Source organism: Zeugodacus cucurbitae, chromosome 4 (genome assembly GCF_028554725.1).
Source record: "Zeugodacus cucurbitae isolate PBARC_wt_2022May chromosome 4, idZeuCucr1.2, whole genome shotgun sequence".
Classification (NCBI taxonomy): Eukaryota; Metazoa; Arthropoda; class Insecta; order Diptera; family Tephritidae; genus Zeugodacus; species Zeugodacus cucurbitae.
The window spans coordinates 6970060-6985837 of record NC_071669.1 but is presented as its reverse complement, the minus strand read 5'-3'; the positions used below and the strand labels follow the sequence as shown (position 1 = coordinate 6985837).

Here is a 15778-nt window from a genome sequence, read left to right as displayed (position 1 = left end):
ACCAATAGATCCTGTTAGTTTATCTACCACCATTTTGATTCTAAGGTCAGAAATAATACGGTCCAATAGATCTAAAGAGTATATCCCGTACCAGTGCAAATCCAAGTTGACACAACAAAGTTGTAGTGCGTAAAACTTAATAGAGGAGCTCTCTTCAGGCTCTCGTGGTTAAAAACGACCACTAAACTTATAGATGTAATAACCCACCTTTAAACAATTTTTTGCAATATTTTACGAAACTTTTAGAATGACAAAAACTTTATATCATACTATTTGATACTATTTTGTAGAGCTTTCATTTAATGAACTTAATATTTTAAGCTTAGAAATCACTAAAGCTTTCAAGCTTACATGAATACAACTTGCATTGAATGAGAGATGATAGAAGCTTTATACTTCTCACAAGATTGCCAATTAAACAGCTTTTACTATTTTGCAGAGCTTTCATTCATTGTCCTTAATATTTTAAGCTTTGAAATCACTAAAGCTTTAAAGCTTACATGAATAGAACTTGTGTTGAATGAGAGATGATGGAAGCTTTACAGTTATATTATACTACCAATTAAAGAGCTTTTAAAAGAATTTTTAAACTATTTTGCAGAGCTTTAATTTATTGAGCTTAATATTTACAGCTTTCAACTAAGCTTTGAAATCACTTAAGCTTTAAAGCTTTTATAGATAGAGCTTGCATTGAAGTGAACAATCTACCTATATTTCAGCATTCGGTCTTTGTAGTGTCCTTATTTTTTTTTTCTAACATGTATTATTCTTTGCAATATGTACTTGGCCTAAAGCTTATAGGCGTGTTTGTTGTCACCTGAAATATTTGCTAACAAAACAAACGAAATTTATCAGTTCGTGGTAATCAATGTAAAGCAATAATTTAATTAAGCACTATTTTTGAGTTTCCCAGAAATTGCTGATAACAAATTAAGACTGCATATCTATACAACTACACCTGTATATATGAAAGAAAATCCAACGCAATTTTATAGTAAAATCAATATTTATAGTATATCATAAATTCATCCATATGTGTGCCCAATATTCATCTACAAAAAAAAATAATTAATAATGAAGCTTTGATTAGATTAACAGCAGCGTAATTAAATTTTTTTTGTTATTATTACTATTTTTTCATTACTATAATAAAAACCAGTTAACTTCTCTTGTATAAATGTTTAAAAATATTTATTTAATTTATTAGAACTAAAAAATATACACTTTTAACAACAATAATACACACTGGTTCATACTAAATTAATTGCGTAAGCCACAATCCTGTCTTAAGTTGAATTAAATCCATTTTAGTTTTGTTGATGGAAGTAATCCTTGAAGGTTAAAGGCGCAGCTGTTATCAGCTGCCGCACCATTTTCTCCTGATGATCATCAGAACCATCCTTATGGTAATATACTGTAAAGTATACGATCAGTCCGATTACGACAATTAATACTATGGCCGAACAAATCATGCCGAGAATCATATTTAGTGCGCATTCACAGCAGCTAGAAAGAGAAGAGAGTAAAATTAAATTTTATTATTTAATTATAGTAAATAGTTTAAATGAATATGTAATCAATATAATTTTTTTTCTAATTATATACTAGGGTGGGCTTAGATATACTGAAACCGAGAAGTCATTGAAAAAAGTTTTGATAGAAAAGTTTTTGCGTCATAACCTACATTAACTCGATATACTTTCCTCAAACATGTTCCTTTAAGCACCTATATGGTAATTAAGCAATTAAGTAGTTAATAGGTCATAATTGACCCAGTTTGCTAAAGAATATTTTAGCGGATTTCAACCTCAAAATCTCTCGACCTTGACATCAGTTACACCTCGACTTTTCACAAGTATTATGACACAAAGTAGTCGTGTTTTCTCATATTCCTAAATTATCTGAGAACCAGCTTTTTGAATAACCTAATTTAAATGAAGCTTAAGATAATTGAATACAATAACAATATCAATCATAATTAATATATATTTTTTTTAATTGTACGCAAATCGGTTAGAACTGGAATTTCTCTCATTTAGATTACATATATTAAATATATATATGCTTAAATAAATACAATTGCATATTTATCAGTACATTGCTAATTACTTCACCCTTTATTTACGTCTCGCAGTACACCTGCTATCTAACAATTGATAGCTTTCACACCGCTTAAGCACTTTGAACAATCGGCGCTGGGTTTTCACGTGCTCAGAGGTTATAATAGAGTTGCTTATTTGTGCTATGACCAATTCAGGCGTAGTTTGTTTCTATAACTAAACAATATTTCAAGGGTAATTTGCTGGTCATATTAAGTAATGGGTGACAGCTAAGTAATTGACAGCCAAATGGCCACAGGTGCTATGTGTTTTAGCCACTATAGTATGCATGCTAATGGAAGGAAAATGTAGTTAAAATGTCTAACTAGCGTTAATTTAAGTCATACTAGAAATAATATTGACCTACATTTTGCATTTGAAGCCTTTAATATGACAGTCAGCGAGGGCGTAATTAAATGCAATAAAATTAATTAATTAACAAAAATATATTAATGCACTCTTAGCTACCCTAATTTTCCTTTTTAGTATTCTGTATAATAATTTTGAATGAAAAAACAGGCTCCCAATATCCTTGACCCCAATAAGTATGCTAGTATTACTATGAAGGGGTATAAGCAATTCATTATTCTGGTTCTAAGAGAGTTTTCCTGAAAATAATACGAGCTGCAGAGCTGAATAGAGAAGGAACAATTTTTATAAGGGTGTACAGCTGCTGGCGTAAGCCGATGATATCGATATCACCCGCGCCGTTAGTTCTGCTTTTTCCAGACTGGATAAGGAAGCGAAGCGTATGGATCTGGTGGTGAACGAGGACAAGACGAAATATCTCCTGTCATCAAACAAGCAGTCAGCGCATTCGAATCTTGGCTCCCACGTCAGAAGAGTGGACGATGTCAACATCCGATGAAACGGTACTAGGAGTTTTCGAGAGAAAGGTTTAGCGGAAGATTTATGGTCTCTTAAACATTGGCAATGGCGAATACCGCAGAAGATGGAATGATGAGCTGTATGTTTATTCGACGACATAGACATAGTCCAGCGAATAAAAAGACAGCGGCTACGCTGCCTAGGTTATATTGTCCGAATGGACGAAAGTGCTCCAGCTCTGAAAGTGTTCGATGCAGTACCCGCTGGTGGAAGCCGAGGAAGAGGGAGGCCTCCACTCCGATGGAAGGACCAGGTGGAGAAGGACCTGTCTTCACTTGGCTTGATTCGGCTATAACCTCGTAAGCGGTGTCTACGCCTGTCAAGAAGAAGAAGATAAGTATTCCTGATGCCGAGCACCTTATAAGAATCATAAATTCTTCTTTAGTACCATTTCATATCATTACCTCGCTAATGAAGGACTCAGTACAAAAATAAATAGTAAACTTATGGTAATTTTAGGGAATTCTGCCGATTTGATAGTTCATGGTCGGTTAAAATTTGGTTCCGTTCCGGTTACATAGAACCGACTGTCGTGGGAATGGATTAAACTTATGGTCGTATGGGGTTACTCACTTCAAACTCGAACTCAACGGAACTAAGAACTTTAGAAAACCATCGATCAAATGTATTTTATAGTATTTTTTGTAAGTATTTTTCGTACACAGACTAATTTAAAATCCAGTGTAAAAAACGTGTTAGAGGTTAGATCTGAAAGGGTTAGATCAGAAAAACAGGGAGAGGAAGCGTTTGTGGCTCTTAACACTAGAGGGTTCACTAGGAGTTTGAAGAGGACTTAATCAAAACAAAAACCCTATTCATATACTGAAAAAGTTTCTATTCTGGCACTGATCTAATAACAACATCGGAAGACGATGTAAGAGTAAAATATTGGTGTGGATATGTTGTGAAAAATAGAGAAAGGGATAGTAGCCGTGCTTTACACTTGATAGTTCACTAGGTGTTTGAGAGGCCTACATATTTTTGAACTGAAAAAGGTTCAAAAAAAAGTTTTTATTCTGGCACTGATCCTCTCTGAACTTGTATTCATACTGATATAGATATTAATACACGGAAATGATTTTCAAAATGTTTACTGGATCTCCAGTACCCATTTGGAGTTTTTAGAATATTTTTTTTATCTCATATTATTTCGTTTTATTTTAGTAATTCATTGATTTATAAAAACAAAACTTACCAGCAGAAAAGCTTCGCTGGACATTTGAGACACTCCACCAAACAGCCACACATTTTGTATGTTTTTTATTTAAAAAATTACACAGTTATGCTAAAAAAGTAGTCTAGAAATTATTTAGTATTTAAATACAATTAAAGCTCAGTGTAATCCTTTTTGTGCGCTTTAATTTTGTAAAATAAATTGTTTCGTTAATTCGTTCGATATCGGTGAATCACTGGTCGGTGAGTAACGGTTATGTAAATATTTTCGATATTCTCGTCGTAAGTGCGTGAAACACGTTATTTCGTTGGCAAACACAAACCGCAACTGGCCTGTCGCTCGGCTGTTATTTGCTATATTTTCATGACAAAAACTTAACCCGTGCGTGATGCATATGAGAGATAGACGACTTCACACGAAACAATTAACGGGAAATTCTGACCCAATAACAAATATTTACTTTATCGGGTAATGAATCTACGCTTGTCGTACTTCAAATGCTACAGTGTGTATCACCTGTATCAACTAAGGGTTAAGTGATAAGTTCTAATTATCGCACTTATTGCAAGGTGTAAAAAACAACAACACTAATAGCAACAGTTGGATGTGACACATTGTCTTATCAGTGTTAATATATCAATGAAATGTTTGCATATAGGTCTATGTGCAATGATAAGAAGAAGTATTTTTTACGTGTGTATATATGTAGGTACCGCTGAACGCCGATATTTATATTTTCTTATCACTATCGATTGGTGCAAAAGCACTACATACATACGACCGTTGGTACAATCCACTTCACACGAACGATTAACGCTTGTAGTTGTTATTTTCGAGAGCATACATTTGCACTTGTTGGGATTCACCAAAAGTCACCAATTTTTTTTATTATTATTAGAAAGGGAATAAAATTTATTACAGTTATGGTTGTGTGTAGATGTGACCTAATAGTCACCTTGTATTTATAGAGAAATTTGATGGATTCGAAATATAACCGCTACTGGAAAAAAATTATCGTTGGGATCTCCACAAATTAGTACACACTTATTTATGTGACAATTCTAAAGAATCTAGCTATTTTGTGTAAATTTTAGCCTAAACCTAAAAATCTAATTTCTTAACGGTTGTGTATGCTTCCTGGGATCGAGTTTAAGTCCAGGATTTGATCATCAGTCTCCGAAATTAGACTGAGGCTATTGAAAACAGCACTGCGTCCGAAGAATCACTATAGAGACATTCTTCCAGGGCAAGTTTTAAAGTAGCCAAATCAAACGGTATTACTTTGCCTAAATGAGTTCAAAAGGTCAACTAGTCGTTTTCTTTTTTTTCGCTTTGACAGACTATTAATAACAAAGCCACACAGCAAAAAATTGTCATGACCTGGGGGTCTTACTATGTGTGCCTTATGTTTGTGGGGTCGCTGAATCCGAATCCTAGGTCAATTAAACACCATCAGATCAGGGTTTTGACATAACCCCAGGAAACAAATATGACGGACATCGTTTTTAAAACTTCATCGGATTCGCTTGAAATCGCTATTCGGAGGTTTTCGGGGTCGCTGATTAGGAATCCGAGGTTAGGTTTTAAAAATTTAAAATGGTGGATGCAATATGGCAAATTTTTAAAATATGGTTCGCCATTTTGAATTTTTTAAAAATAATAAAATCTATTCGAAGCACCTTTCTAGGATCCTCATACCAAATCTTTAAGGTCAATGGTATACTATAGAACTTATAAGTTATATACGTACATCATTTCCAAGACGTACAATATCTCTCCTAGTTAGTCAAACCGAAATAAATATATCTATTTACATATATCCCTATTCTTTCCTGGTCTATTTATATAGTATTGTGAGTACGTCGGATTAGTCTTCAGCTCTTGTATTGTGAGTACTTCGTGTTATTACTTAGTCCTAGTATTTTGTGTTAGTCCTCATCCCTAGCGTTTTGAGTACTTTTTATTAGTTCTTCTCCCTAACATTGTGAGAACTTTATCAAACTTTCATTAAAAATTTTCAAATTCTTTGACAAGCAAGAACTAATTCCCAAAGGATTAATTCAGTAGACGACACCTGGCAGGAAATTTACAACAACATCGGTGTTAACATACTCTTATCTATATACTCGTATAATTACATAGACGTTTGTACTTATATCGCTAAAGACTATTTGTCAAATTTTGACAATTTCAAGCGAATCATATGAATCATCAAACCAAGTAAACAAAAAAATAAAACTGTAATGAGTTTTTGAATATAAGCTTTAATGTACTCTTATCAAATATTAGTGAAGCGATAAGACATACCTGATTTACTATTTACGTATACGGTATTGGTATATAAATGAGGAAAGCTTATGTGACTACTGTTGTCTTGTAACTGCTGTCTACCTATGAACCCACAGACTCAGCCTCTTTTTGTTTTGGGAAATCGAGTATAATTATCTATGGGGTTTTTATAATAATATCTGATCACATATATAAAATCTAAATTCTAACTTCCGAAACTTTTTATTAGAGCTAATAATCTTAAGCAATTATATTTCCTGACTGCGATATTTGTGGTATTTCCACTTTTCTTTAGAAATAGATAAAGACGATCTAGACCTCTTGAAATATTATCGAAGATTATTTCAGACTGACTGAATGTTAATTCGACTTTTCTTACACAAAAATTGTTGAACCCGGTTCTAAAGGACACTATCTACTGTTCGTTGATTGGTAATATATACTTTTGATTTATTGTTCGAATCCCATATAGATATGCTTGTATACTATTTTCTTTTCCCTATGCCTATACTATAAACACCTTACAACTTAATTCGACTTTTCTTACACACAAATTGTTGAGCCCCGTTCTAAGAGGCATTATCTACTGTTCGGTGATTGATCATATAGTTTGCCTTATTCTTCGAATCATATAAATAGATACGACCCTCGACTTGTATACTATTTTCCCCATGCCTATACTATAAACACCTTACAACTCCCCGATCCCCAGAGTTAGATTGTCGAAATGTTAGAACTTGGCCATATAAAATCAGGGTCAATCCGGTACCACAGAAGCGGCGATCTTGGGAGTAATGTAAACGTCGGAATGTTATTAATCTGATATATGAAATATGTCCTTTATCTTTAGATTTTCTTTCTACCGTTATATTTTTATTCGGTCTTATTTATGATCAGAGATTGGAACGCTACTTTGAATACAAGTTATGGGGTGTTCCTCTTTTATGAGTGCTTTCAATGTGCCCCCAACCAACATACATATGTATGTGAGATGTCATATAAATATACCCTGGATGTCGGACATCGGGTTTGTTTCTTCAATTTGATAAGAATTAGTACGATACACGTTTCGGAACATTGAGATCGTAAAACTCCACAATTACTTGTATAGGTCGTTATCTGTATCCTTCGTGTAAATTTTAAATACTTGGATAATTTGGACTGTTATAACTTCTTCTTCATAACTCAAACTCTTGAATTGGCAATAGCAGCCAAATTTCATAAAATTTTCTTTCCATAACTCGGAAGTCTCTCTAAATTAAAGTTTTTTGTGGATTATGGTGATTCGAGTTAGGGAAGTTTAACTGCATTGTTAAATCGTTTAGAAGAGTAGGTAATGACTCAAAGTAAACGTTTTAACTTGATCAAAAAGTTTCTTACAAAAAGAGATAGCAACATTACTTGAAGTTAGAGCTCCAGCTTAAACCAACATTAGCCACATCAAAAAACAATATTTGTTCACCAAATTTTATTACAATCGGTTTCGAATTGCAAAGTATTGCTAAACAAACAACAATATGACAATGCAAATGGATCACAAAAAAGTCAAAATTTACACAACAACCTCAATTGTCTTGCCCAAAAAAGAAGACCGCTAATCAAGCAACCAAGCTATTGGCCATTTGATATAGAACACCTTCGCCCAGCTCAGCAGTATTTGCGACACTTGCAATCGCATGCCAACTGCAACGCTTCCATTAACAAATCGTAGCAAAGTGTAAAAGAAAACACCCAAACTCATACCCACAAACGCCGGAACGAAAATGCGGTGGGTCAATTGCATTCAGTTGCGAACTAACTACCAACGGTGGCAGCCGGAGTGCAGAATAACCATAAATCGATTACACTTCATAAAACAACGGTTTATAAAAATGTCACGGAGACAACAAACTAAAAGTGAATTTGCATTTCCCACTGTAATTAAGTGCCTGATCGGTGTCATGATAATGGCATTGCAAATACATACCAGCCTTGCGTGGCACTTGGCGCAGACCGGTCTCACCGAACCCTATCGCGTGCGCCACCTAGCGCTCTACTATACACGTGTCTTCCTCTGCATTAGCGTGGAGAGTGAGCTATTTCCCACGTTGATCGCCACCAAGTGGCCGGAGAATTATGTACCCCTACAGAGCGCAATTTATCCGCATCGTTTCGCACACGCGAATGGTAATCGAAGTGATTGTGAATTGATACAGAAGGCCATATGGACGCAGGTGGATAATTTAGGACGGCTATGGGTATTCGATGCGGGGTGGGAGCCCAAGCAATCGGTGTCCGAGGGGGAGGCGGAGAAAGCGATGAAATTTTGTGCGCCGAAGTTGTTGGTTTATGATTTGATACGCAACGATGCAGAGGTGAGTTTCAAGGCTGAGATATAATAGAAGATTTAAACTGAGATAGGAGACAGTGAGGTAGTGATTCGTGGGAAACCAGGAATGATAGACACAGAGCTTACGACAACTTCCTCTCGATACTTTTTTGGGGTACGCTTGACAGAAAAATGCTTTGGTTCGTGACGTCATGAACAAATGGAGGTGAAGGCTCTGTTTATAATGTGAAAGTTTGACAGTTCCTACTTTTCATTTTTGAATGGGTCGATCTTTCCTTATCAATATTGTAGTGAAACCATAATTTTTGACAAAAAATAGTGATAGAGCAGATACTTCGTTGATAGATAGTGGACGCAGAAGCGTAAAGGCAAACTTCTTATTACCTTTTTCATTTCATCTGACAAACGGATGCCGGCCTTTCGAACGACTAATGGATTTCACAATAACCCTTTTCCAGTCAGAAATAAACTCGGAAGGTTGTCATGATCTGTCGAGGATCGGCCGGTAGTGGCAGTGCGTAGTTCTAATAATCATTTAAGTTTGTGGTTATGTCACCTAGGAAGAAGAAGAAAGTTATCAAGTCTAGAGAATGCCTTTTCCAATGAACTAGGTCCATTAATAAGCCTGAGTCATGTCAGATTTCGAAGGGAAGTGTGATATATCTTACATTGATGGAACCAGAAGTTTAAAAGGAATAAAAGAAGAGGAACAATAGTTAAGAGAAGACATCTAATGTGAACCGAGTAATGCCACGTTTCATATGTTCAGAACTTAATTTTAATTTATGAGAGAATAAACTTGAATATCTTGTGATGGAACCAGATTTTTAAAAGGGAGAAAAGAAGAGGAAGGATAACTTTCGAATGAGTTCAAGGAGGTTCAAGGAGACTATCGCGGTAGTTTGGGAGAGTTCGAAGTATAGGAACCCAAAAACAAGAACAAGAGATAGAACAAAAGTTAAGAAAAGGCATCTAGTGGGAAACGTTCCATTCCTCGTTCCATAAGTTCGGAACTTTAGTTTGATTTATAAGGGAATAAACCTAAAATACATAAAGTTAAGTGAACAAAAAATTAAACAAAGTCTAAAAAAATTATAAACTTCTTTCCCCTACCCACACCAAAACCATGAAGGTTTTGCGCATCGATTGCAGCCGCTATCTCACACCGAAAGATAGTGAAAAATTGGTCATCAAATTGGGTCCCAGTCCGGCGTTGTGTAAAGTGGAAAAGTATGTTTACTTCCTACGACCCGACGACGCACACATACTCGCTTACGATATAGTGGAGCAGAAGTGGCGACGCCGCGCGCTGCTCAGTCGCAAATTCCAAGGCATAATTGAGGCGCCATTTCCAATTAAACCGATCGACATCGCTTTCGGCCAGCAACGTGAGCTACTCTTTGCCGATGCGGATGGCAAGTTGTATGCAACGCCGAACTCGCAATTGAAAACGAAAACGAAGGAAATCAAGGAAATCACAAATGATTTGAATGCGAAGCAATTAGAGCTGACGGAGTTGACGGCGGACGACGAGCCGAATGCAATTGAACTGGAGTTGTTAGGCAGTTTGCTAGGGCCCAGCAAAGGTATGATGATGGATGCGCGCACGGGTGAGCTCTTCTATGCGGTGCCGAAGTACGGTGCAATTGTGCGTTGCGAATTGCAACGCAACTTGACGGCCGAAGACAATGAGATCGTCTACTTTACATCGAAGAATATACAACAGATATTCTTTGGCTTAAGTGGTGCGGTGTGGTTGTTGACGGATCGGCTGCTGGAGCCGGCTGATCATTGTTTTGCGAATATTTGATGAAAGCGAGCTTATATAGTAACTAAATCATTTTTTATAATGAAAAATACAGTTTTTTTAGTTTTGTAAGATTAAGATTTTTTACTTTAAAAATCATTTTGTATTTTTTTACTTCAGTTAAATTATTATTTTTTTTTAATGATTACACAACAGATTCTTAAATGTTTTTTTTCTTCGATTTGGTCTACATATATATATCATATATAGTATAAACTAATGTGTACATATGTATGAGTTTATGTATGCTAAGTAATTTTTATGCATAAAATATTTAGCTAGAAATGGGCAAAAACTTCATTTTAAATTAAAATGTATTCATTTGATTTTTTTTTTTCAAATTTTTCTGTTTCATACTGTTTTTTATTAAAACTGCTAATTCAATTTATAGGCAATAAATGGCAACATTATGCATTTGAAAGTGAATTGAAAAATTATTTAGCCGAAAATTAAGTAATATTAAAGAGTAAAATGTAGAAAAAAAACTTGTTTCATATTTGTGACAAGAGTTGTAAAGAAGTACTTAGATAAAGATGTGTGGCGTACAACTTTCTACTTCAATTCTAGAAGAAGAGTATTATGTTCCTGTTGTTGCACGCATTGACACAGCAGTTTTCCTGTATTTCAAGCAATAGCCTTGGTTTACATGTTAATACATTAAACTAAATGGTCTGTTGGTCATATTACCCGGCTTAACTTTGTTCGAGTTAATAATAAATCATGAAATCAACAACTCAATTTCGTATTGTCTGCTTGTTTAAGTAACCCATTAAAGCCTGCAACCGCTTCTTAATGTTCTTCTGATCGTCGAGCGTACAACCCAACAGTGCACTCTCGAATTTCTTATCCACCGGCCCGGCATCCATATCCACACCATATTCATATGATGATGACGCCTCGGCTGCACTGCAGCACGCATTCAGGTATTGTTGGCAACGTTGACGCGACAACACTGGATCGCCAATAGTGATCATCATATCAATGAGTGCATTGATTTGACTGAGCGCATCCTCCTGCGAACGATCGCGTACCGTATGCACCAGTAAATCGACGGTGGAGAGACGCGCATTGACGCGTTGTATGTAGCAATGGATTTCCTCACGTTCCGCTGGAAAAAGAAAATATAATTTATTTAATGAAATATTATTGTAATTTATATGCGAATGTTTACCTTCCATCATGGAATGCAGCATATCGTGACTCTTGATCAAATCGATGGACATGAGTAAGAAATCCTTTTTCTCCTGCAAGCCCAAAGCATCTTTGCGGAATTTCTCAACGCGCGCATCCAATTGATCTAACACTGAAACAAATCTGAAGTACATAGAATTATTATTATTTTTTTAATATTTTTTTAAATATTTTTGATATATTTTTTTATATTATTTTTTATATTTTTTTTAATATTAATATTTTTTTATATTATTTTTTATACTTTTTTTTTAATATTTTATGTGATTTCATATTTTAAATTTATAATTTTATTTTTTTTTTATTAAAACATTTTACTTGGCAAAATAAATTATAATTGAAATTACCTTTCGTTAAGGTTAAAGGGCCTGTTTAGCATTTGGTTACGTGTGGTTTATTTTAATTACGATGAGACAATGAAGTAATTGAGATTATTTGGGTTTGTTGGTAATTGTTGTGATTTGTCGTTGGATTGGTTCAATAGTACAGCAAGTTACATATATATATAAATAAAATAAAAAGAAATAAAGTATATATTAATAAGTAAATTAAACACCACGCCACAATTAAAAACTACTTAAATATACTATAGGCAGTTTTGTAAATAAAAATAATAATAATAATGTATATGTAGGGAAGTTAAGTGCTACTCAGCGCTAATGAAAGATAAAATGTGCAGTGTAATGCATGTATGCATGTAATACGCTTCTGTTGAAGTTAAAAATTACAAGCTTAGGTTAAATTATGTAAAATCAACAAGCATATGTACATACAGTTGAACTTTCATAACTCGGAACTCTTGAATTGGCAGTAGAAGTAGAGTTTCATACAAATTCAATAACTCGAAGTCTCTCTAACTCGAAAATTTCTTGTGGATTATGATGATTCGAGTTAGGTAAGTTCAATTGTATATAGTTTATCTGTATGTATCACACTTTATAACACTATAAATAACGCACCAACAAATATTAATGATGGAAAATTATATTTAAGCGTGAATTGAGCATTAACTGAACACTTTTTTACAGCTTTTTACAAAGTTAACAAACACATTTCAAATCGTACACATTTCCATCATTTGCGCGTGTTCAGGTGCCCTTATAAGGACTTTTAAAAATGAAAGTGTACACAACTTCTCAATCACTTGGCTATTAATAGAACGTGTGTATGCACATATTTAGAGTTTTCACGCCCACACACACTCATATTGAATTGGAGCAATACGTTGTATTGATTTGATTTGGTAGCACTTTGAAAATATGGAAAAAAGAAATCTTTGTTGCTCCAAAAAAAAAAAAAAAAACGTTTAACACACATACTATATAACTACACATTTTCTTGGTGTTTTTTTTTACAAATGTAAATACACTTTTATAACAACCTGTCTAATGCTTTACTGTCATCCACATATCCATAGCTTTGCGTTGTTGAAACATTTACATCTATACCACCGCCAGCAAGGTCACTAAAGTGCCGTGACGTCTCCGGAAAGGTTACATGACCGCCCAGTGATGATGCTGATGATGACGCCCTTGCCGCAGCGGAGGCGTTCTCATTGAGACCGTGTAGATAATCAAAATTCATTGATGATTCCGACTGATAGCCTGCTGGGTTATCTGAGTACTCCTGTGGTGGTGGCACAGGAGTGGAATCAATGTCCATATCTTCTCCCTGAGACGTGGTGAAAGTTTTTTTGCGTTAAACGCTCAAAAGAAAGAAATTCAAAAAAAATCAGTGTGCCTACACTGTGCACAAACTGCGAACTTTTGTAAGAGTTGAATGCGCGGGCGACAGTTGCTCACTAGCGAGATATTGTTGGTTGTTGTGATATTTCTCTACACGCAGTCACTGTGAATATCTTCGTTGCTATTATTATTTGTTTTGTTGCTTTTAGAACGCCTACTAATCGTTGTCGTTTATATATGCCTATGAATTGACCAAAATCTATCTTATGGACGCTTTGTATGTTTTACTACGGTGTATGTTTGCTTGTTTTGTACTTCACGTATCAGTTGTGAATGTTTTTCAAAAATTTACACTTGGAATGTGATTTTTGGCTTTGTTTGCTTTATGTATACTAAAATAGCAATGCGTGAGATAAACAATAAGTTTCTTATAATATTTTATCTCTTTTTGCAGCTAGCCTCTATAGTTTAAGCGACGTAGTAATGTAATGAACGTCGAAAATACTGAAAAGATATTTAAAAATAAATTACAAATTAATCTTCAATTACCTATCAATTGAGCAGAGTTCTAGTGAGGGCAGCTGTAGCAACGACAAGTCGTTATCGACAGCCCCACTGTACTTCGTTGTGCTTAAATGCGGTACGGCAGTGCAGGCGGTAGTGGAGACGGAAGCCCTATTTGTTGCGTTCGCGACGTTTGTGTTGTTTGTCGTATTAAATAATGTATTCCAATATTCGTCGGCGTTAGCTGCACGTTCTGCCGGCCATGGCGTAGTTGCGTCCGGAACACTGTCAAGGCGGCGACGCTTACGCAGCATACTAAGAAAGTTGTCGAACATTACGCGAATATGGAACAGCGGACGGATGAGCTATACAGCGTTATTTCATCCAAACAAAAGTCAAAAATATTACGTAGGGTTAAAATCGCTCGCGGTCGGTATCATCAAATAGCACACGTTGAAAATAGATTTATTTTTATTTAATATTTTAATATTTTTAAATTTGTTTCAATAGCTAATAGCTTTGCATATGTAAATTTTATTTATGTTTTGCGGTGGGCTGTGTTGATTATGACACATGCTGCGAATTTTCCAGACCAATGTCACGGACGTTGATTTGCATTGAAATTCTGTTTACATTACATTCTTACGACGCACATATATATAATTATTATCTCACGACATCTGCAGAGCGGGAAATATCAACAATATTAATTTATACACACGATCGGGAAACTATTAGTAAATTCTAGAAAGTACTGCGGTATATTTTTTTAGCAGCACGCAAAGCTTGTTTCGTTTTACTACTTCAAAATAAATGACACGACCAATTTTTTCACAATTGCACTTTGTTTAGATTTTAGCAATACATTTGCTTATCCTGATTTCCGAAAGAAAATTCCCGTGAGAAAATATATTTCCACGACAATCTGTTGAAATTTTACGCGTAATGTTTGTTTGCGAAACGCTCAATTAGTCGACACAATTCTAGAACCCAAATATAAATTAATTGTGTTCTCCCTTCCTTCTCCACTACCTTTTGACTGCTTATTTTGTGTTCTGGCTGTCATTAAAACAACCTTATGGGAGCAGGGGGGTGGGGTGTGGGCGGTATGTTTGTTTAATTACCTGAGTGAATGAAAAAGCAATAATATGCCTCTTTCACATACGACAAATTAGGTGTAGGGAACTGGGAATTGCCTTCAGATGTTGCACAGATTTTCACCAATTGTCCTTTATGTGTCCTTCGTGTACACCAGAAATGCACAATTCTTTCTATGAAATGTATGCACAAAAGAATTCTATACTTTTTTATACATTTTTCGTTTGCAGTATTTCAGAAAATTTTCAGCGAAAATTTCTATTGTGTTTACACAAACCATTTGACAAAAGCTAAATTCCGTCTCCTTCTGTTCACTGCTTCTTTTCGATATCTTCTGTTTACTGGCACTCGACTTTTGCTGCGCTGTTCAGCTCTGTATTGCGCATAAGTTATTGAAAGAAAAAAATCTAACTGCGACAAAATCTTGCCGGTTGTAGCTTGTTATTTGCTCCACTTACAATAAACAATCAATTTATTTCTGCGTTTTGCAATTTTTATACTGTTTACTGTTTAATTTGCTTGCTTTTTATGCTTTTTTATGAATTTTGAATACTATTATCTATTAAAATCTCGAAATTTATATGAGTGGGATGAATTGTTTTTTTTCTCGCTGCTTCGCCTAAACAGTTCGTTCACAATAGCATACCATCTGATTTGGAAGAAATAGAAATGGCATTGCCAGTCACAAGTAAGTGGTAGCAGTTACAATAATTT

The 15778-nt window shown here is 35.0% G+C and overlaps 4 protein-coding genes across 8 annotated transcripts; 1 reads left to right on the top strand and 3 right to left on the bottom strand.

Annotated features, from left to right (window-relative positions):
- Nucleotides 1-1164: 1164 nt before the first annotated feature.
- On the bottom strand, nt 1165-4503 carry LOC105208561 (protein midgut expression 1). The gene is made up of 2 exons (XM_011178483.3): nt 4183-4503; nt 1165-1506 (listed from the first exon to the last, which is right to left on the bottom strand). The coding sequence occupies exons 1-2, from the start codon at nt 4233-4235 to the stop codon at nt 1308-1310; spliced, it is 252 nt and encodes an 83-aa protein (XP_011176785.1). The 5' UTR covers nt 4236-4503; the 3' UTR covers nt 1165-1307.
- A 3555-nt stretch (nt 4504-8058) lies between these two features.
- Nucleotides 8059-11312, top strand: LOC105208569 (uncharacterized). The gene is made up of 2 exons (XM_011178495.3): nt 8059-8804; nt 9912-11312. The coding sequence occupies exons 1-2, from the start codon at nt 8214-8216 to the stop codon at nt 10587-10589; spliced, it is 1269 nt and encodes a 422-aa protein (XP_011176797.3). The 5' UTR covers nt 8059-8213; the 3' UTR covers nt 10590-11312.
- On the bottom strand, nt 11270-15652 carry LOC105208578 (BAG family molecular chaperone regulator 2). 5 transcript variants are annotated; one of them, XM_011178523.3, is made up of 6 exons: nt 15342-15652; nt 15091-15263; nt 13159-13966; nt 12125-12145; nt 11758-11900; nt 11270-11694 (listed from the first exon to the last, which is right to left on the bottom strand). In XM_011178523.3, the coding sequence occupies exons 3-6, from the start codon at nt 13437-13439 to the stop codon at nt 11321-11323; spliced, it is 819 nt and encodes a 272-aa protein (XP_011176825.2). In that variant the 5' UTR covers nt 13440-13966; nt 15091-15263; nt 15342-15652; the 3' UTR covers nt 11270-11320. The 5 variants fall into 5 exon arrangements, with proteins under 5 accessions (XP_011176825.2, XP_011176835.2, XP_054086204.1 ...); XM_011178533.3 differs by having other exon boundaries at nt 15091-15237; XM_054230229.1 differs by having other exon boundaries at nt 15091-15652.
- On the bottom strand, nt 14008-15281 carry LOC114803652 (uncharacterized). The gene is made up of 2 exons (XM_054229040.1): nt 15270-15281; nt 14008-14331 (listed from the first exon to the last, which is right to left on the bottom strand). Exons 1-2 carry the CDS (start codon nt 15279-15281, stop codon nt 14008-14010), a joined length of 336 nt encoding a protein of 111 aa, XP_054085015.1.
- Nucleotides 15653-15778: the final 126 nt, after the last annotated feature.

What these genes read in the sequence shown, in the direction of transcription:
- LOC105208561 (XM_011178483.3), bottom strand. Translation starts at nt 4,235, where the DNA reads ATGTGTGGCTGTTTGGTGGAGTGTCTCAAATGTCCAGCGAAGCTTTTC. An exon ending in CCAGCGAAGCTTTTCTGCTG is followed by an intron (nt 1,507 to 4,182) that starts GTAAGTTTTGTT and finishes TTCTCTTTCTAG; the next exon opens with CTGCTGTGAATGCGCACTAA.
- LOC105208569 (XM_011178495.3), top strand. Translation starts at nt 8,214, where the DNA reads ATGCGGTGGGTCAATTGCATTCAGTTGCGAACTAACTACCAACGGTGG. An exon ending in TGATACGCAACGATGCAGAG is followed by an intron (nt 8,805 to 9,911) that starts GTGAGTTTCAAG and finishes AAAACCATGAAG; the next exon opens with GTTTTGCGCATCGATTGCAG.
- LOC105208578 (XM_054230229.1), bottom strand. Translation starts at nt 13,439, where the DNA reads ATGGACATTGATTCCACTCCTGTGCCACCACCACAGGAGTACTCAGAT. An exon ending in GACAGTAAAGCATTAGACAG is followed by an intron (nt 12,146 to 13,158) that starts GTTGTTATAAAA and finishes AATGCTAAACAG; the next exon opens with GCCCTTTAACCTTAACGAAA. An exon ending in GCTGCATTCCATGATGGAAG is followed by an intron (nt 11,695 to 11,757) that starts GTAAACATTCGC and finishes TTCTTTTTCCAG; the next exon opens with CGGAACGTGAGGAAATCCAT.